At 46.8% G+C, this 18,959-nt stretch overlaps 6 protein-coding genes across 6 annotated transcripts; 3 read left to right on the top strand and 3 right to left on the bottom strand.

Moving 5' to 3' along the window:
- Positions 1-547: 547 nt before the first annotated feature.
- On the top strand, positions 548-922 carry F4817DRAFT_314658 (uncharacterized protein; the record flags this gene model as incomplete). Its single annotated transcript, XM_049300439.1, has 1 exon — positions 548-922. One exon carries the CDS (start codon positions 548-550, stop codon positions 920-922), a length of 375 nt encoding a protein of 124 aa, XP_049160433.1.
- Positions 923-1,627: 705 nt separating this feature from the next.
- F4817DRAFT_364286 (uncharacterized protein) lies at positions 1,628-2,623 on the bottom strand (the record flags this gene model as incomplete). The annotated part of the gene is made up of 3 exons (XM_049306733.1): positions 1,628-2,370; positions 2,454-2,537; positions 2,603-2,623. 3 exons carry the CDS (start codon positions 2,621-2,623, stop codon positions 1,771-1,773), a joined length of 705 nt encoding a protein of 234 aa, XP_049160434.1. The 3' UTR covers positions 1,628-1,770.
- A 3,314-nt stretch (positions 2,624-5,937) lies between these two features.
- F4817DRAFT_333788 (PI31 proteasome regulator N-terminal-domain-containing protein) lies at positions 5,938-7,499 on the top strand. The gene is made up of 2 exons (XM_049302798.1): positions 5,938-6,279; positions 6,336-7,499. The coding sequence occupies exons 1-2, from the start codon at positions 6,093-6,095 to the stop codon at positions 7,274-7,276; spliced, it is 1,128 nt and encodes a 375-aa protein (XP_049160435.1). The 5' UTR covers positions 5,938-6,092; the 3' UTR covers positions 7,277-7,499.
- Positions 7,500-7,518: 19 nt separating this feature from the next.
- On the bottom strand, positions 7,519-8,858 carry F4817DRAFT_63783 (DNA-binding protein). The gene is made up of 3 exons (XM_049307707.1): positions 8,713-8,858; positions 7,822-8,644; positions 7,519-7,758 (listed from the first exon to the last, which is right to left on the bottom strand). The coding sequence occupies exons 2-3, from the start codon at positions 8,407-8,409 to the stop codon at positions 7,564-7,566; spliced, it is 783 nt and encodes a 260-aa protein (XP_049160436.1). The 5' UTR covers positions 8,410-8,644; positions 8,713-8,858; the 3' UTR covers positions 7,519-7,563.
- Positions 8,847-13,344, top strand: F4817DRAFT_333790 (ARM repeat-containing protein). The gene is made up of 6 exons (XM_049302799.1): positions 8,847-9,571; positions 9,704-11,219; positions 11,319-11,468; positions 11,584-12,155; positions 12,209-12,330; positions 12,381-13,344. The coding sequence occupies exons 1-6, from the start codon at positions 9,240-9,242 to the stop codon at positions 12,758-12,760; spliced, it is 3,072 nt and encodes a 1,023-aa protein (XP_049160437.1). The 5' UTR covers positions 8,847-9,239; the 3' UTR covers positions 12,761-13,344.
- Positions 13,345-13,706: 362 nt separating this feature from the next.
- Positions 13,707-18,947, bottom strand: F4817DRAFT_63789 (uncharacterized protein). The gene is made up of 2 exons (XM_049307708.1): positions 16,215-18,947; positions 13,707-16,163 (listed from the first exon to the last, which is right to left on the bottom strand). Exons 1-2 carry the CDS (start codon positions 18,490-18,492, stop codon positions 13,894-13,896), a joined length of 4,548 nt encoding a protein of 1,515 aa, XP_049160438.1. The 5' UTR covers positions 18,493-18,947; the 3' UTR covers positions 13,707-13,893.
- Between the last annotated feature and the right edge of the window lie 12 nt (positions 18,948-18,959).

Raw genomic sequence — 18,959 nt, forward strand, 5'->3', positions numbered from 1 at the left:
TTACTTCCAGCGAATGTATGATGTATCAATACTGTATACAGGGCCACGAGTGATTGGCTGTGCATTCATTGGAAGTTCAAACTGGGAACAAAGCCCAGGTATAATGAATTGAGAGTTTCATAACAAGAACTAGCTACAATTGGCTTGTAATGACGAAGACCTATATTCCGTGACAATGCTATCAAAGTTTTTTTTCTTATTGTCTTAAGTCGTAACAACTGTAGATGTTGTTCGTGGCTCTTCTATTAATTACTCCAACATTAGTCTTTGTCCTTCAGTTTCATGAATGTATTGTATAACCGTGTCTCTGTTCACACACATCTCCTTTGTGTGTAGGATACAATTGATTATATTTAAATATCCCCCTGGAGTATCTCCTTTTTTTTCTATCCACCAGGAAAAGTGCCACCATCAGCAATCCCAAGCCAGCTAAACACCCTTTTTGCCATTAGTCACCTTTCTATCTTCCCCTTAGGTCCTAGCTGTGAGAGTGAGGTGAGATAAAAGTCCAAAATTCTAAAATCTGATTAAAGATAATCCTGCCAAGATGTGTACCGGTACGTGCTGGGTATACAAGTGCAGCCGATGCGGCGGTACCATCCTCAAAGATACCAGCGTCTCGGGGCACACGTGCAACGCGGCGCGACAGAACAAGATCCGCGGATGCTGCCGTACGGGCATCGAGTTTACGTTTTACAGCAAAAATTCCGACGAGATGTGCGGGCTGTGCGAGATCAGCGAGGAGTTAAATATGATCAACGCGGAATCCGACTACGAGTCCTGTGCTAGTAGCATTTCTGGAGAGTACGAGTCTTGCGTTAGTTACGTTGTTGATGACGATGATGGCAAGGATGGACAGGAGGAGGGAGATGGAGAGAATGAGGAGGAGGAGGATGAGGGAGGTGCCAAGTTAAGTCCTTAAACGGTGTTCTGAAAATTCCTAAATTGAAGCTTTCCTTGCCCGGAATAGAGAATTTGGTTAGCGGCGCGCGGCAATGATATTGAGAAAGGGGTTGGTAAATTGGGAGGACATGTTTGTTCTTTTAGTTGCTCGTTTGGTGGAAGATCAGTAAGTACCTAGACATCCCGTACCCTCAGCACATACATGATATCTAGATAAAACTCGATCGGTAGGCATGAATAGACTTTGACTCATTGACTTCTAGCAAAAAATAGTATTCGACCTTTTCGTGTTGTGCATGGTGACTTTCGTGAGCCTCGTAGTCTTGTAGCTTCGATGCTGACTAGATGTTTTAGACATTTTGATATATAAATTTGAACTTTACACTATGGTAACTTGATAGGATGTTGAGTATGAAGAAATAGATTGTCCCCTGATGAGTGATATTAAGTTGTATTTTATGATAATTATTTTGATTTATGACTTACTGAGAGTCATTGTCACGGCTGAAATGGAACACTCAAAAGTTCAAATTATCATTCATGTTTTCATAAGAGATAGAAATTATTCAAGTCATTTTTATTCGGGATACATGTGTAAATTATTAAATTTAATCCTATATACGGAGAATATTAAGTATGGTGCTGCTGAACCAGCAACCCCAACATCTAACAACGAAGCCGCTCAATCCTTATTAACGCTGCACGCACAAGTATCCACGTACATGTATCGTCATTAGCTCATATTAACCGGCAGCCAGCCCAACCTATTGTCTCTCCAGCCGAAACGGCGAGTTCCAAAGAGCAGACCGCCGAGATATTAGGGGAGGCGCGAAGACTCTGCTATAGAGAGTATAGAGGCGCTCTTCCTTAGTTGCGAACCTGGCCACAGGCACCGTTGCCAACAACCATGTTGGTGCTGACCAGAGGAATGCGGCCGAAGGTCGCGACGCGGTTGCTGCCCTTGCAGACGCGGTAGTCCTTGGCGATGTAGCACTTGCCGGTGCTGCTGTAGCCGAAACCACCGCAGTGAGAAGTAGTGGCGCAGAGAACACAGCAGTCGGTGGCAGAAGACATGGTGCCCTGGTCGACGAGGGCGCCGTATAGGTAGTTGATGCTCTGGCGGTTGAGGGTAGAGGCAATGTTGTTGCTGGCACACTGGGCGTAGGCGGTGGGGGTAGGACCAACGGTGAGGGTGGTGGAGGTGGTATGAGTGGTAGTGCCATAGGCGACGACGGAAGCATAGGTCTGGACATCTCCAGCGTTCAAGACCGGAGTAGCAACATTACAGCCAGGGGTAATGGTGCGGCCGGCAAGAACACGGTTGATAGTGCGGGCCACAACGTTGGGGAGGGCAGACTTGATAGGCGTGAAACCAGCAGGCGTGGCAACGGTGGTTGTGGTGGGCAACGCAGTGATAGTGTTGGTGGTGGTGTCAGTAGCAGGAGTAGCTGGAGCTGCTCGGCGGGCCTACAGAGCTGCTAGAGACAGCGCCGGAAGAAGACGAAGATTCCCTCAAGTATCCGCTGGAGGAAGTGCTGGTGGCGGTATACGAGGATCCCGTTGAGGAAGCACCCGACGAAGCCGAAACTCCCGGATATCCAGACGCTCCCGAGGACGAGCTTGAAGCGCCGGCACTAGGGTAGTTAGACGGGAAAACCGACTTACACCTAGCCGCAGCCTCCCTCGCAAGGAGGGCTACAAGGACAGTCTCGAACCTCATGTTGACGAAGACACACTGGTAAGCAAAGTAAAACGAAGGACTTCAAATGAGTGTGTAAAGAGCGACGAGAGACAAAGGCTGGTGATCAAAATTCAGAAACTGGTCTTACCGCAGCCTATTTGAATGCATTTTCCAATGTGACTGGCGTCAGGGGAATCCGATACTAGAATCCTTATCCATCACGTAGCCTAGTGAGGTAGCTTTATTTCTCTTCTGACAAATTAAGCCTCCTACGAGTATTCTTAACCGATGCAGAATCTAGAGCAGACATCTGGCTGAAAGCTAACTTCTCTAGGGACGAGCTGCCGTTAGAATCGAAAGGTGTCAGAGCCTCTAGACAGTCTAGACCAAGCCGTCAGTGCTTTGTGGGGTACCTAGCTGAAAGCCGCAGTCGTCGACTATCGAGTAGCTTAGACTAACCTATATGCCAGGTACTAAGCAGCTAGATGACGGCTACGTTCCGCACGTGGTTGAGATAGGCGAGTATTGTGGAAATTGTTGTATACTTGGACGTAAATGATCGAGCTTCGGCCAATAATCGTCTAGGGCAGATTACCGACAGCGTGGACTAGGCGATTTACCCCTGACTAGCGTCTAACGTCGGTGCTGTTGTGCGTAGCTCGCATCTAGTCTTTTCTACGATTGGCTTCTTTAGTTTAGGAAGAAAGAAGAATAGGATTTTGCTCTAGTTGGTACTATGTAGGTGACGACGACCTACATCCCTCATTCGGTAGAACCGAGGAAGCTTGGAGATATTGCTCTTGCGTTGGAATTACTAATGCTATAAGGTCTGTCTAGATGCTCTCTCCGGAAAGGCCCACTGAATATGCCTAACGGAGAATATTTCATCACATCTATCGTCAGACTACGTGTGTATAATACTCCCTTAATCAGGCCATAGACGATTTAATTACTCTGTGACAATGCGAAAACATGAAAATATGACGAACATATATATACTATATCTCAATAGTTGTCAGATCATCATAGCCTAACCTTGACTAAAATTACTCCTTATGGTAGAGATCTTGTTGATCTACTATGTATGATGCATATTGTAGGAAATATCAGTGTTAGAGGCAGAGCTAATGTGAGGTATAATCACCAATACCTAACCTAAAGCCCGCAAGCTAGATAAGCATCTCGTCATAGAATAGTACTATGTAGAACTGCACCGTATCGTGCCACTCCACTCGAGACTAGACGCCACAAGCTCGCTCTGGGGCGTTTTTTATAAACACGGGAAATTACAGAAGAATATAGGAGGAGGCAAGTTGTGCTTCAGTAGTGGCATCGGCGGTTATCCGTAAACTTTTACCTGTTTATTCCGTTGATAGTTGGCTGTGGAGGAAAGATAGGGTTGACATATTGTATCCAGGTGGGTTTACTTATGTGATTTCATAATTAATATATAATAAAAGTACCTACCTAGGTACCTTATACAATTACTATTTGTCACCGCCCCGGAAGAGAAGTCTCTTGGACAGATTCGTAGCCTATTCGAGGACATGGCGAAAATTTAGTGAGATGATGTTTTGATGGAAAAGAATCACTTGGGCTGGTCTTCTTCAAGAGCAATACCGAGGCAGATCCAGATCTAGACCACCGGGGCCTAGAAGCCCGGCGATGATCTTAATATTAAATAGTTGGTATGATCTACCCGAAGAATCTCAAGAGAGGCAATTCCCGTTGTCTGAGGAGAGCTGAAAAGGTCGTGCTGTTTTCTGTATTGGTACTATGACGAATAACGAGTATTACGGTCCCTATATCGAGATAGATTGGTTGATTTGCCATTCTAGCGATACATAGTAATACCCACTAGCATTATACACGCACACACTATGTACCCGTATTGCTCTATGTCTATGATGCCAAAGGTCTGAATAGGGAAGGCAGAATACCAGAGATAAATACTATCTATGGCGCATATGTCTTCAATAAAATGCATAGAGCAGTAGTTTTTGTAGTAAGTAGAGTATTTTGAATGATCTATGACTTTTACGTACTGACCAGATTGAGCATGGAGAGAGGATTGTGGGCTATTATAAGTTGTCAATTGTGTAAAGGGGTATCTTATAGAATTGCTTGGTGGTGTAATGCTATTCCCAGTTAACATAGCTGGATCTCGCAAAGCTTGATGTTTTGCCATATTCTAGTCAAAAAAATTGCTGGTAAACTTTGGATGTACTGTCTAATATTCTTTTAAGGATTTCTGCGAACCCGAAAGATATCTCGGGCTGATACTACCTCATATCTACGGCAGACTTGCGGGCAAACTGCTTGAAACGAACCTCTAGCATCTTAGTAAGTACCTAACATAATGGATTTCATGATTGTCCTTCGGACTGTAAACGTATTTATAGAAAAGCGAATTAGAATGTCAAGGATACAATAGGGCTACCCCATAGGGTAGTTCTTGGAGACCAGGTCTATATAAGGAAGCTCTGCCCTCCCCCCTATTCTTAATAGGGGATGGATCAATATAGTCACCAATACACTACCACACTAGTAGCTGGGACCCTACCGCCCACTCCGCGCTACACGATACCTGGACATAGAATAACTAATCGAAGCATTTATATAATGTTTTTCTAACGTTACGTCTGTAGTGCCTATCGTATTGTTGTCATACGAATTCAGTTGGAATACTGTCAGAAAGAACCCTTGATGTATGTCATACGTAGAGTGAATATCAGAAGCAGCAGCGAAGCTGCTGTATAGTAGCCGTGTAGTAGTAGGAATCTATTAACGCTTAACCTTCTATCCTCTTGCGAGGGCGCGGAGCGCCCCCTTATATATCTATCCTATGTAGATCTATACCTAATTCATACTAGCTTCACTTATACCCTGACAAATACTCTATTCGTAGCATATTCCTAAAGAGGTTTGCAAGAGTTAATTTACTTTCGGAAACGAGATAACTTGAAAGCACGTAGCTCTTTTACATAAAAGCGACTTGGGCAGCTTCCATCTTCCTAAATCTTAAGTTCGAGAAGGTTATAAATGTGATAAGATCGTATACTAGCTTAATTGGCTCTAGGTAATACTCCTCTGCGTTAAACATGGCCCTGTAAGGAAGTAGAATGTAAGTCATGCTCAGTTCACCGAGAAACAATTCATAACAACTAAAAGAAAATGTTCTTGAAAGTTCTATAGCGAATGAACGGGTACTCGGGTACTTAAGGGGGTAATATACCTCATACAAGCATGAGTAAGCTCCGATAAGATAAAGCTACCCCGCCTGCCAAACCCCGCTTTAGTACATATTGCGTACCTCGTAGGGCTGAAGGCAACGACGTAATGACATAAAAAAGCGGCAAATCCGTGTAATAAATAGTTCTTCTGATATCGGCAGTTTACCACTAAAACCTATTATTCTTCCTACATACACATCTTACGACATCGAATGTAAAGCTTCAATCAATAACTTTCAACCATAAGCTACACGTCGGATGAACTTATCTTCATCATGTTGATTAATCCTCTAAGCTCGTCGGTCATCCTTCAGCAGATGGCCGATGCTCTACCTACTCATTCCCCAGGCGATACCACATCTGATTTGAGTAGTTCCCATGAGGCTCTAGCCTTATTTTCTCACGCCTGCATGGCTTCCCTCGGATTCCGTCTCCTTGGTTTCGATGAAGATAAACTTCAAGGTAAGTATATACATATAACTTATACGATTTAAATGATACTAAGCATTGTTTAATAGAAGCGCTGTGCCATGAGCTAGCTCCGCGGCTTCCGGCAAACTGGAATGCGTCGTTCAACACATATGCATTTGTCTATGCGCACCAGCAATCAGCCCTTCGCTTCGTTATCAGAACTGATCGAATGGGAGGCAAAGCCGAGATCCGCGGTCTGGGTATTAACGACGAACGTATTGCGCGCGTCGAAGTCATCATCAAGGATTTCATCTCTAACGCGGCTCTTCCTGTCAGAATAACCATCACTAGCGATGGCGTAGAGGATCGCTCCAACCTACTACAGACCCTACAGAATGTTTTCATCTCTCGAAACCGCATCGAGGACCTGGCTAGTCTGATCAAGATCAACATTGTTCAAAAACTTCTTCCTTCTCTTCAGAAAGAAGGCTACGAGGAATCTGCTGATGACAGAGCCGTGCGCGACGATGCCGACGATGCGGGTCGAAGACCGCCAAGACAGCCTGTAATACCGGATCCACTACCCCAGCCGGCACAGCCGTACCCGTATAATGATCCCCTTAACCCACCGCCCCGCAACCCGGTTCCGGCTGGCGATTTCCCACCACCGGGCTTCGAAGACCCTTACGACATAAACCGTCCAGCGGGCATGCCGCTACGACAGCCTGCTCGAAGCCCATTTGGGAATATCGGGGCTGATGATCTATACCCCCCTGGGCTAGGACCCCATGATCCGCTACGTCCCGGATTAGGCATCGGAGGGGGCCTACCGCGACCTGGTGGAGGCCAAGGCATGCATCCAACGTTTGATGATCTATTCGGAGGCCCTGGCGGTGAAAATGGTGAATTTGACCCTCAGGTACCACCGGGAGCTCGCTATGATCCTCTAGGTCCGGGAGGCCTTCCAAGGCTGGGAGGCCGCAGGCCAGGGGGAGGAAGTGGTCCATTTGGTGGAGGCTTTGGAGGGTTTGGTGGAGATATCATTTAATACACCACAACAAACTAGGTGATCAGCCAGAGTTGGCTTTGTGAGGCGTCTGGGCGAAGGGGTGACATTCACGGAAAAGGGTTTGTATTACTGGACTGTATAATTCTAAGCCCTTGCTATCATTACTAGTAGCTTCAAGGAGATTGTCGAAATGAGAATGAAGACATACTAGACTTATCCCGATATGACTACAGTATCACATTATTTATACTAATATATATATAACATTCCCAAAATAACGTAAGCTCACACTGAACAAGTTGCAGTAAAGCATGGAGATGTAAATTTTATTCACTTGATGAGGGGGATGATAATTGCTCTTTGGCTTTACCTTCTTCAACCCAGCATTCAAAGAATAAAGGTCCGGCTTCTACTGCACGGAGGGGAGTCGTCTTAGCTCCCCCAACGTCTTGGCCAGGTGCTGGGTTGTCTCTGGATCTCGTCTGTAGGTTTGACTGTGAGGGTATCCAAGGTTGCGGATGCTAATGTTTGTTAATTATTATTAATTGATATTTTAAGCGGGGATATTGATTATAAGCACTCACCCCTATTGGCGCTTCACCTTCATCTCGTAATTCCACTGCGATAGTAAAAGTACATCCATCTGGAAGTGGTGTCATCTTTTCAGCAGCATATGCTAGCTTCCTCACAGTAGCACGTAGTTGTTCGTCTACGTTCGCCCAATTTACTTTTCCCTCTACGCCGCCCTCAACATTGACAACCCCTTCAACAAGTTCGTCTTCTTCTTCTATTCTTGGCCCCCTCGTTTCCTTGAAACCTTTCCATGCGGGGAAATTAGCGACATCAAACATCCATCGCTCCATTACTCTCGCCTGTCCGTCATATATGACTATAGCAATGCGCTCCACGACACCTAGGACGAGCTGCCCCTTTACAGCATCTACAGCGTCGCGGATCCAAGAACATACTTTCGGATGTCTTGACTGATGAACCGGTAGGTTATATGCCCGGCTGGTGAGAAATGTCTGAGTTGGGTAGATAGAGCGGTAGTAGAGGATATTATGGATGCAAATTGTGAGGAACTGAGTGAATGAAGTTAAGAGGTTGTTAGCTTGGGTGAGAGGTACTGATTGCTGCTCTTCGTGAGGCTGCTGGCTTTGTAGAGAGGCCATTGCTGTAAGGAGTTATATATAGCGTCACTCCTCTGAGGCTTACGGCTTTGGCTTTGGCTTTGGCGCGAGATCCCGTGGTTTTGGTAAGTACCTAGCTAAGGTACATAGAAGACGCGTTGAGGGGTAGGATTTCAATATTTAAGACGCGTTAAGTGGCAGCAGGTAGGTTTGTTCATATTGATTGGTGAGAGAGTTCCGGCTAAAATAGGTACTTAGGTAGGTAACACCAAGTGTCCTGCATTAGCAGATTAGGTTCCGTTAATGACAGAGGTAGGTTAGGTACGTATTGTACCTTGTACCTACATCGATACTTCCATCTAGACGAATAAATAATTTAAAGTAGAAGGTACATTTAAATACTTTGTACCCTATGTACCTAATATCCAAGTCATTTTATACCTAGGTACCTATCTCCAATGTTGATGTTGCAAGTTTAGTATTTATGTGATGTGATATGACCCCAAGGACTTTCCACACTTGAACTTTTCTTGGGGATCAACACCACTTTTTACCAACGCGTCGCGCTAACTTTTTATAGTGATATCGGACTGCTAAAGTAATTAAGCAGTTGCTGCTGCCAGTGCTTGCCCACACCTGCCCATTTAAATCGTCGTCACACTGCGGCTGTCCCACCTTCGTCCCGCAACTATTTTGACCGCTTTCAGATAAAATAGAAACATTTCTGTCGAGGCAACTATCGAAGCCACTATCTCGACCACTATCTCGACCACAGAAACCCCACATCGTTTGCCAACAACCATAATAATATTGAGCTTGTTCAACAACTGCTTGAACTATCTGGATCGGCGACAAAAACTCGACCGCCCACAATGGAGGACCAACTCGTCCAGGTCCTCGCCAACACTCAGTTGGCTGCCGAAGGTCCTAGAAAGCAGGCAGAGCTTGACCTGAAGCATGCAGCTAGCAATCCCGCATTTCCACTGTCTCTTGCAAACATTGCCCGACATACCTCTATTGCCGTAGAAATCCGACAAGCTGCTCTATCTGCTTTGCGACTCTTCATCGAGAGAAACTGGAGCGGGGAGAACGACGATGGCCCCGCCATTCCTATCGCCGATTCTATCAAAGATCAGATTCGACCTCTAGTTCTTGACCTTGCCTTGAATTCGGAGGATGATAGGAAGATCAAGACGGCTGCAAGGTACGAAAGCCTTATAAAACAAAATGCATCGGTCCTACATCCTTATTACTACCCATGCTTGTAAAATGGCTATTTTTCCAGCGCATATTAGTTTTACCTTACTATTTCGACAATTACTGACCATTTAATTAGTTATTCGGTCGGCAAAATTGCTAATGTCGACTTCCCCGAATTATGGCCGTCGCTTCTTCCTACCTTGCTCGAGATAATCCCGAATGGAAACGATAACCAGCTCCACGGTGCTTTGATAGTCCTCCGGGATTTGGTTGACGAAAGCCTCAGTGATGACCAATTCTTCTCTATGGCACGAGATATAGTTAAGGTCGTATACGATGCCGCCATCAATGAAGGCCGAAAACCCATCTTGCGCGCTCTTGCCGTCTCCGTCTTTCGCGGTTGTTTTGACCTCATGGATACTGTCAAGGAGGAGCACCCGAAGGAAGTGCAGGCGTTTGCTGAAGAGGCAATGAAGGGTTGGTTTCCTTTTTTTCATCAGGTCATGAAGCTAAGGCTCCCTGCCCTCGAACCTCAGTCGACTGTACAGCCTGATGCCTGGAATGGCATAATTGCCCTTAAGCTCCAGGTTGTGAAATGTCTTCTGAAGTTGAAGTACGTTTTCTCAGGTCTCCTGCTACCTGAGACGCCACATTTCTTTCAGGCCATCTGGGAAGAACTAATGCTCCTCGAACCTGCGCACGAGGAGCTATATATTAAGAACGATGCTCAGGGCAGGCTAGAAGACTCTGATGGCCTTCCCTACACCCTAGATTTCCTTATTTTAGAGGAACTAGATTTCTTGAATGGTTGCCTGCGAGCCCCACCTGTTCGTAAGGAGCTAGAAGCCCAGTTAGCGGCCCACGCTTCTGCACATGAGACACCTTGGGTGCTGGACATCATGAAGCTCGCTACTTCTTATGCTCTTATCACCAGAGAAGAGGAAGAGTTATGGGACATAGATGTATCCCTCTATCTTGCAGAGGAGCAGTCCGTGAGCGCCAATTACACCCCACGAACTGCTTGCGGAGACCTCCTGATCAAGCTCGGTGAATGGTTGAACCAGAAGGCATTAGAAGGCCTCTTTGCTTATACGAAGAGTCTCTTTGTCGAGGATGCGCCGTGGAGAAGACAGGAAGCTGCTCTATACTTGCTTAATCAGCTTGTGAATGACTTCTTAGACTGCAACAAGACCGTCCCTCTAGAGATCGGTCAGGCGTATCTCGAACTGGTAAATTATGCCATCAACCGTCCTGGAGAACCGCTACTACGCGGCCGTGGATATCTGGTTGCTGGCGTCTTAGCTCAGTTTGATGGAGTAGCAGCTACACTCCTAAACCGAACAATTGAGGCTATTGCGGCGGAGCAGTCCGAGCTTGTGCAGGTTGCATGCATAAAAGCGGTCGAGGGATTTCTCCAGGGTGGAAGGATTGCTGATAACCGACATGTCCAAGCAAATGTGGTCAACGCTATTTCTCAATGGATGTCTGCACGGGATATGTCCGACATTGAGCAGGCGGATGACTTGCTTGTTACACTTACAGAAACCCTCCGAGCTGCTATCAATATCGACAAACGAGTTGCCGTGTCCAACGATGTTCCCGCCCTGGATTTACTCTTCCTCATTGCTAAACATGGTTCAACTAATTGGCAGGTATGTATCAAATGGCCCTGTAAAATTACTAAATCCCTTTTGCGTGCTGTCAAGTATATATCCTATTCATTGGTAGTGCTAACTCCAACCGGCGTTTAGGTCACTATGCTTATTTGCGAAGAGTTCGAAGACATCGTTAAGACAATGCCAGACCCAGCCTTATACCAAGCACTTTGCCAAAAAGTCCTCCCTACACTAAATGGCGCATTCAACGTTGCTGATATTACTTCAGACAACCCACTCATTACGGTAAGTTTTAGCAGATTCCCTAGCCAGTAGTTCATCATCGAATTTTTCGAAATGTTAAATCTACTTCAAATTTCCCCGTAGTCCAGTTTATCAGCAGGGCTAACCAGTCTTAAAGTTTGCTACCGAATTGATGGCTGCCCTTACTCAATATGCCTCAGAACCCTTACCTCCTGGATTTGTAGCGGCTACCTTACCTAAGCTGAGCCGATTACTTATGGAGAGTAATGAGGGTGATATCCTAAGACCAGGCGCTGAATCAGTGAAATATCTCTTAGCACATGACCACGAGCAGGTACTCAACTACCACGACGAGAACAATAGATCTGGCCTTGAGGTTTGCCTACACATCATTGACCGATTGCTTGGTCCATCTATTGAGGATAATGCGGCATCCGAAGTTGGTGGTCTTGCAGCCGAGCTAGTTGAAAAGGCAGGCCATGAGCGACTTGGTCCATTCTTACCGCAGCTCTTACAGGCGGTTGCTAACCGATTAGCTTCGGCCGAGGCTGCTGGGTTTATCCAGTCCCTTATTCTAGTCTTTGCGCGACTCTCTTTGGTCGGTGCCCGAGACGTTGTCGACTTCCTCAGCACGATTCAGATCAATGGCCAGAGTGGCCTACAGGTCGTCTTAGGCAAGTGGCTGGAAAATTCCGTCAATTTTGCGGGATACGATGAGATTAGACAGAAGTAAGTGAAGGACTATTGGACTGAAACCACCGCCCTTACTAATTTGAAAATAGTGTGATCGCGCTCTCCAAGTTATTCAGTCTGAATGACCCCCGACTTCTCCAGACGACAGTAAGGGGTGACCTGATCATACCTGTAAGTGATAGAATCATGACAAGATCCCGCGCTAGGCAAAGTAAGTCTCTTCTCCAAACCCCTCACGTATTATTGCTCACTGATACTCAGCCCCAGACGAATATACTGCAATCCCTGCTCCCTTAAAGATCCTTAAGGTTCTAATTGAAGAACTCCTCTCCGCATCGGGCGCGAATAGCGCTGCTAATGTCGCGGCGGCGGCGGCAGCAGCAGAGTTTGCTGATGAGGATGACGACGATGGCTGGGAGGATGACCCAGACACATTAGACCTCAACCTTGGTAGTGTCAAGAATGATCTAATGGGCTTCCTAGAAGCTAACAATATGCGCCGTCGGGATGATGAAACTCAAGCTTATCTCACAGAATTCTTCCTCGCAGCAGCGCGCGACAACATTGCCGGATTTGGAGAATGGTACAATCAGTTAAATGAGAACGAGAAAGCAAAACTAAACGAACTCTCTGCGCAATAGGTTTGCGCATAATCGATAGTCATGCGGCACAAAGTATAGAAATAATTCCAAGAGGATATCTCATGGTCGATAATCGAGCTCGCGTTGGAAGTTAAGCGGTGCTAGTCTAAAGGGTCAATACAGTTCCATATCAAGGATTGCAAAGAATTGGTATCCCGGTATAATGGGTTTAGTTGTCTGGGGTAGAGGTGCGCATATCTGGGTACTGTAAGCAACTAACCTAGTAAATAATGCCTCGCTGGCTGTCCAGCTTGGGGACTTGGATGAGATGAGGTGTCTGGGGAAATCTGAGCCGTAACTAAAGAGAATCGATGACTATGTCCACTTACATTTACTATCGACTCGTTAGTATTTACCTCATGGAGAAGTCTTATCCGCGACGTATAGCGGAACTTCAAATCTTCGTATTAAGCAGGGGTTAAAAAATGGTACATTTACTAGTTAGCCGAAAAGCCATGAGCAGATCGTTGAGTAATGTAGTTTTATACTACATAGGTAAACATGATTTACTACAACTTGAGGATAGGTGAAGAAAATACGGGACAGGAACCAAAATTAGTAAAATTGGCAATATTACGATGCGGATCAAGCATATAAATGAATATTATTCTCATGTTCCATTTCATTTCATTTCCTTTCCTCAACCGAGAATGTCCTATATTACCTATTACTTACTTACTCGACCTCAAACGACGCACAAGAAGTGACAAAAACTCGACAATTACAATCGTACTTTTCTCATCTATACTATAATAATTAATTACTGGATTGGGCTTGGGTTTTGTGCCATCTCATCTCGTATCATCTCGTTTCGTAACATCCATCCCGCATAGCGTTAGCGTAGGTTAGTCCAAGCCAAGCCGAGTATCTCAGTCAGTCAGTTAGTCAGTCAGTCGTACCAGAATCGTTCTCGTTTTTTTCGTTCTCGTCTCATTACACATATACCCGTCCACAAGCATCGTCAAGTTCAAGTTGAAGTAGAAGTAGCCGCTCTGCCAGAACAAGAAATAAAAGCTCCTATACAACGATGACAACGCCAGCCTCGCAACGCCCGCGATGAATCTCTTCGTGACCCCCCAAAGTAGCCAGAACGCCAGCCGTCCTAAAGAGCCCGCTTCATACATGACGTCCCTCTAGGCGTCACCACCGCCTCCGCCGCCGCCGCCGCCTTTCATGAGGGCCCGCAAGCTGGCCATTTCTCGGCGGAGGCGCGCGTTTTCCCGCTTCACGCGGGCCGTCTCCTCGCTGTAGTCTCTCATGCGTGTTATGATGTCTTCCTTGTCATCGCGCCCCTTGCCCTTAAGCGCTTTGACGATCTTGCCTAGTTCGCCGTTGAATTTCTCGTACAGTATCTCGTTCTCCGCCATGGTCTCTTTGTACAGCTGATCGATCGCTCTGACCTTCCCCTCGGCCGCCCTGACAGTGTTGTCCATGTCATACTGGAGTTGGTCTTGTCGGTCTAACAACTGCGCGACAAGCATGGGAACACGGTCCTCGAGGGCTCTCAGGCTGGCGGATAGCTTCCTCATGTCAATTGTCGAGGTACGTGGCAGAGATGAGTTGACCTTGGCCATATCTGCAGCGATCTTTGAGAGCTCTAACTGCAAATTGGCATCTACATCCTCGATAGCTTTCTTTTCCGTTTGCAAACGCTCTCGGAGTTTTTGCGTTGACTGCAATCGAAGCTTCCCCGGAGACTTACTTGGGCTAGAAGTAGGTCTAGAGGTTGATTCAGTTGCCGAACTATTCTCACGTCTTAGAGTTGGGATATTAGAAGTTGAAAGCATCTTGGCATGCCCCTTCCTCGGCGATTCGTTCGAGGTTTGGAAGGGGTCTTCAACGTTTTCCTTTTGGCGGGACGAGCGAATAGTTAGGCTGCTATATTGCGAGGGCGGGCTAGTTGGGATTTTGGATGGCGGAGGAATACGTGGCCCGGAATTGAATTTTTCTGACGTTTGCTTCATATGGGAGAGAGGTTGCAGCGGTTCGTCCTCGAGGGTTGCTGCCTCCATAAGGCTCTTAAGATCTGAGAGTGAGCTCCGACGTTTCCTCCTCGGAGTGTTAAGGAAATTTTCCTCAGTCTCAGGCTCCCCAATTGTTTCGAGCTTTTGTGAACTATTTGGCCGTGAATAACTATCGTCGAAGGCACCTGTGATGGGAGGTCTGTCGCGCGACCCAGGTCGCCTTATTCTATTTGGACTAGACGGTGTACCAATTTCGGACTTTGTCCTAATCACAGGACTTTTAGCCAAAGTCGGGGTCGTCTCACCGGTAGCTGGATTCCTGTTGTGTTTGCTCAGAGTACGCCATACAGATGGTCTAGTATCCATCTCATTCTTGCTACTTTGCCTTGTCAAAAAGTTTTCGAGCCCAAATTTCCTTCTTATAGAGGATGTATTCGAAGCAAACGATCCGGTATGCGATCTCACACTGCGAGTAGTCGAATTCATAGATTCGAAGATAGACTCAGCTTGATCAATGCTTATACTGAATCCGCTTGGCCCGTCGTCGAATATTCGGTCACAATCTTCGACAAGCCTATCAAGCAGGTTAATGTAATTATGCGCATCTCCATCATCGACCAGGAGTTCTGCAAATGCCAAGGTAAGAGCTCCCCTGTCGCTATCATTCGCGCAACCGTCGAGGAGGTCCGCCAGTAGTTTGATCAGAGCAGTAAAGGCCCTTCGGTTTTGGGGTGCCATGTCTCTAAAGAGGAAATGAACGAAGTCGGCGAAGTCTCCAGGAAGCTTTTTTGAAGCTCTCTCTTGGAGAGCGTCTAGCGCCTTAAGCGATATAATGGGACCCATCTGTTCTCCCCAAGCGATGCGCACGAACTTTTCGAAGGCAACAAAAATGACATCAGGGGTGGAATCAGATGAAGTTTCAATATCGAAGGGACTTTCGATAAGTTTGTTGTAGAGATCATTCACGGAAAGTTCATCAACAGCAGACCTGTTGAGCAGCGTTCGGCCAATAAAGTTACCTTTGCGTGCCTGGAGACTAGCCATATAGCCAGTGAAGGTTTGCTCAAGCCGAACTAATGGGTTTTCTGGTCGATCATCATCGGTTCCCCCAATCCGAATTCCATCCCTACTCTTGGTTGAGCCATGCAACGAGTTCGCGTCAACGGAGCTATTAGACCGGCTGAGTCGGCTAGGAAGAAGTATTGGGGCATCTCCCGTCAATGTACGCTGATGCTTGTGGCCGCTGCTTGTATCCGAGTTGCTGCTCCCGCTCAGGAAGTTTGAAAGGTACTTCACGGGTGATGTAGCTAGGAAGGACCTTGTTTTCTCAGCTTTGCTAGAGACACTTAAACCCCGAAGTACTTTTGTGTGAAATGACACCATCGCAGCGGTCAGTCCTGGGTTTCCGACGTTGAATTGAGTACTGAGAAGCTGAATAACTACGATTCCATTAGCAAAACCTCCGCATTTCTCCAGCAACGAAAACATACCTCTCCTAGCAAGTGTTGGGAGGAAGTCATCTAGCCCAATCTCGTCGGTCGCCTTCTTCCCATTAAGTCCTATTGTGATGACCATCACCTTCCTCATGCTCCCCGTCCCCGTCTTTACATCCGAGCATATCTCTACGCCATAGTGACCGACAGGTGCGCCTTTAGTACCCTTTTCATGGTCTATAACGATACGAACAGGGGCCGGTTCCTTCCGACCTTCTATCAGTTGATCCAGACCTTCCTGAAAGACAGCGGCGAACAACCCCAGGCCAGTATCAGGCATCCTTATAGACCGTAGAGTCCAACAAGGATCTTCACGCTCCTTCTCGGAGAATCTGCCTTCTACTCTAGCCTTAACGACCTCCTCACTCCATTTTGCGGCTTTGCCTTCGTACAATTCCTGTAGCACGAAGCACCGCGAAGTAGTTGCCGTGCTCGTGACAAATTCACCGGCATTGGCGCCCTTCATCTCTTTTAACGAAGTTAACCAGACCATACGCCCATCTGACGATTCTGTAAACCGGACATCGGCTAAAGCGTGCCAACCGGCAAATGCTAGCTCGTAGGAACCTGGGCCACCAGCCGCGTTCGTCATGGAAACCAATAGACCAGCCGGCGATGGCTTGTCAATCTCACGTAGTAGGTCGCGTGCTGACGTGTTGGCACCGTAAACTTTTCTTACGATCACAACGCAATCTGAAAAGAGTAGGAAAATGCCGGTTTGGTCGCTTGAAACTAGCTGTGTAGCTGCACCAGGCTGGTAAGGAGCCGGTATCTCAGAGAAGTCAGCGGCGACAATTAGCCGCCCAAGCGGTTCGAGGTCGATGGGCCAACTCTCGATCATGTGACGTAGGCGTGTGTTAACATGAGGCTTATCAGTGAGCGGGTCATCCATGGAGCAGATGTTGGCGATGATATCCCTGGCTTTCAACATAGGTTGGAGCGCAGGATGGGTAATTGGTAGAGAGCCGACAATTTGGTCAATGACCAAACTATAACGTGGCAACCGCTGGACAGGCTCGATGACAGTAGATCGAAGGTGTTGCTCTCCAGTGGCAGCTACTCGTTGCGAGAAGCTAGATTGTTGGCTAATAAAGGATGTAATTAGCTGAGGGAAGTTTTGACTCGCTCGAATATAGTCCTGGTAACAGTCGGTGAACTTTGGAAACCATTCCAGCATGGCCTTTGCCATTGCCACAGCTCCGCTTGCATCCTTTGCCTTTCCAATCACACTTCCCGACACGCCTACTCTCGAGGAAGCAGTACCAGATTCCATATCTTTCACAGCATCTCCTTCAGTATCTTCCATGATCTGTTGCAGAGCTTGCATGAAACCTGTATTAATCTGTAAAATTTGATCGGCCGACCTAGGGAATAATTTCTCAACGTCCTCTTCCGAAGGACTAAAACTGCCTGGTTGTTGCTCCTTGGCCTTTTGCCTATACTCGGGTGCAAGATGATTCACCAGCTCGTCCATCTTCGCCACGTAGCGTTCCTCGGTCTCTAATAGCTCGTCCATTTTCCGCCGCAACTCCGCCTTCTGCTGTTTGGAAAAAGACCTTGTTCTATTCAACGCGCTCGGCTTGGAGGGGGCTCGTCGTAATCTCGAAGTCGGTAGGAAGACGGGTTCACCGAACAACTTAACAATAGGCGTGTACATGCCATACTGTCGCAAGGTTGGATCTAAAATATCGTCCTCATCCTCGGGAAGGTCCTCTAAGTCAATAGGCTGGAGAGGACTGATGGATCCAGGTGGTAAAACAAGATCAATGTCGATATTATTTATATGTTGCGTCTGAAGGGCGGACTGCAGCTTTTGAATGACTTCGAAGGCAGTATCCGCCCTGACCATCGACTTAGCAATATCGGCGGCATGTTGTTCACTGAAAAGCAAGGGCAACGAACCGGGTCGGCGATTTCGAATGGTGGGATATTGGTTTCTAACGTGGGCCTTGACATGCTCGGGCAACTCCTGAAAATATTTGAATAAACCGAAGGCCAAAGCTCGATAGACCTCGTCACCCTGAAACTCGCGGGGTAGATAGTTGACGACATTATAGAAAGGCGAGTTCGGGGATATGGTAAGTCGGGGAAAAGATTGGAAACCGGCCGGGGTATATACGTGAACCTGGACTCTTGAACTGTTTAAGGTATAATTTGCGGTTGTGGATGGTCCGTGAAGTATGAGCAAGGGGAGATGACCTAGTAAGGGGTCGGTAGCTTGGTAAAGAGTGAGATGATCTGGCGATAGAGCCAGCTCCTCGGTGACGCGAACCATGGCCGCCTCAGTAGGCCTGTCGCATCATGCTCCAGACAGGGGGAACGAGTGTGAGGAGGTCGACAAAGAGACCCGGCGGACAAGTTAAACGAGGCAAACGTCTTAGGACCAGGTTCGTTTTTAGTAAACAAGTTTAGGCTGGCTTCTTGTACGCGTCGAAAGCTGCAGTCGATTGTTTACTTTGATAGCAAGCAACAAAGTACTAGACTAAATTGATAGTACACAAGGCCACCCGCGACAAAAAATGATGCATGCAATATAGCAGAAGAGGGGAATAAGGAGAATTAATAAATGCGCCAAAGACCAAAACCGGATCTTCAATAATTGCAATGCACAACAACAGCCTCGAAGTCCTCCAAGAGTAGTACTATTGTGGGAAGCATCATTTGCGGTCAGTGACGAGAGACGGCTAAGACTAGGATCAGACCGGAAGTGGGTAGGGTTTCTATTTTTTTGTGGTCCCTCGG

Source organism: Daldinia loculata (assembly GCF_022478755.1).
Source record: "Daldinia loculata strain CBS 113971 unplaced genomic scaffold F4817scaffold_16, whole genome shotgun sequence".
NCBI classification, from domain to species: Eukaryota; Fungi; Ascomycota; class Sordariomycetes; order Xylariales; family Hypoxylaceae; genus Daldinia; species Daldinia loculata.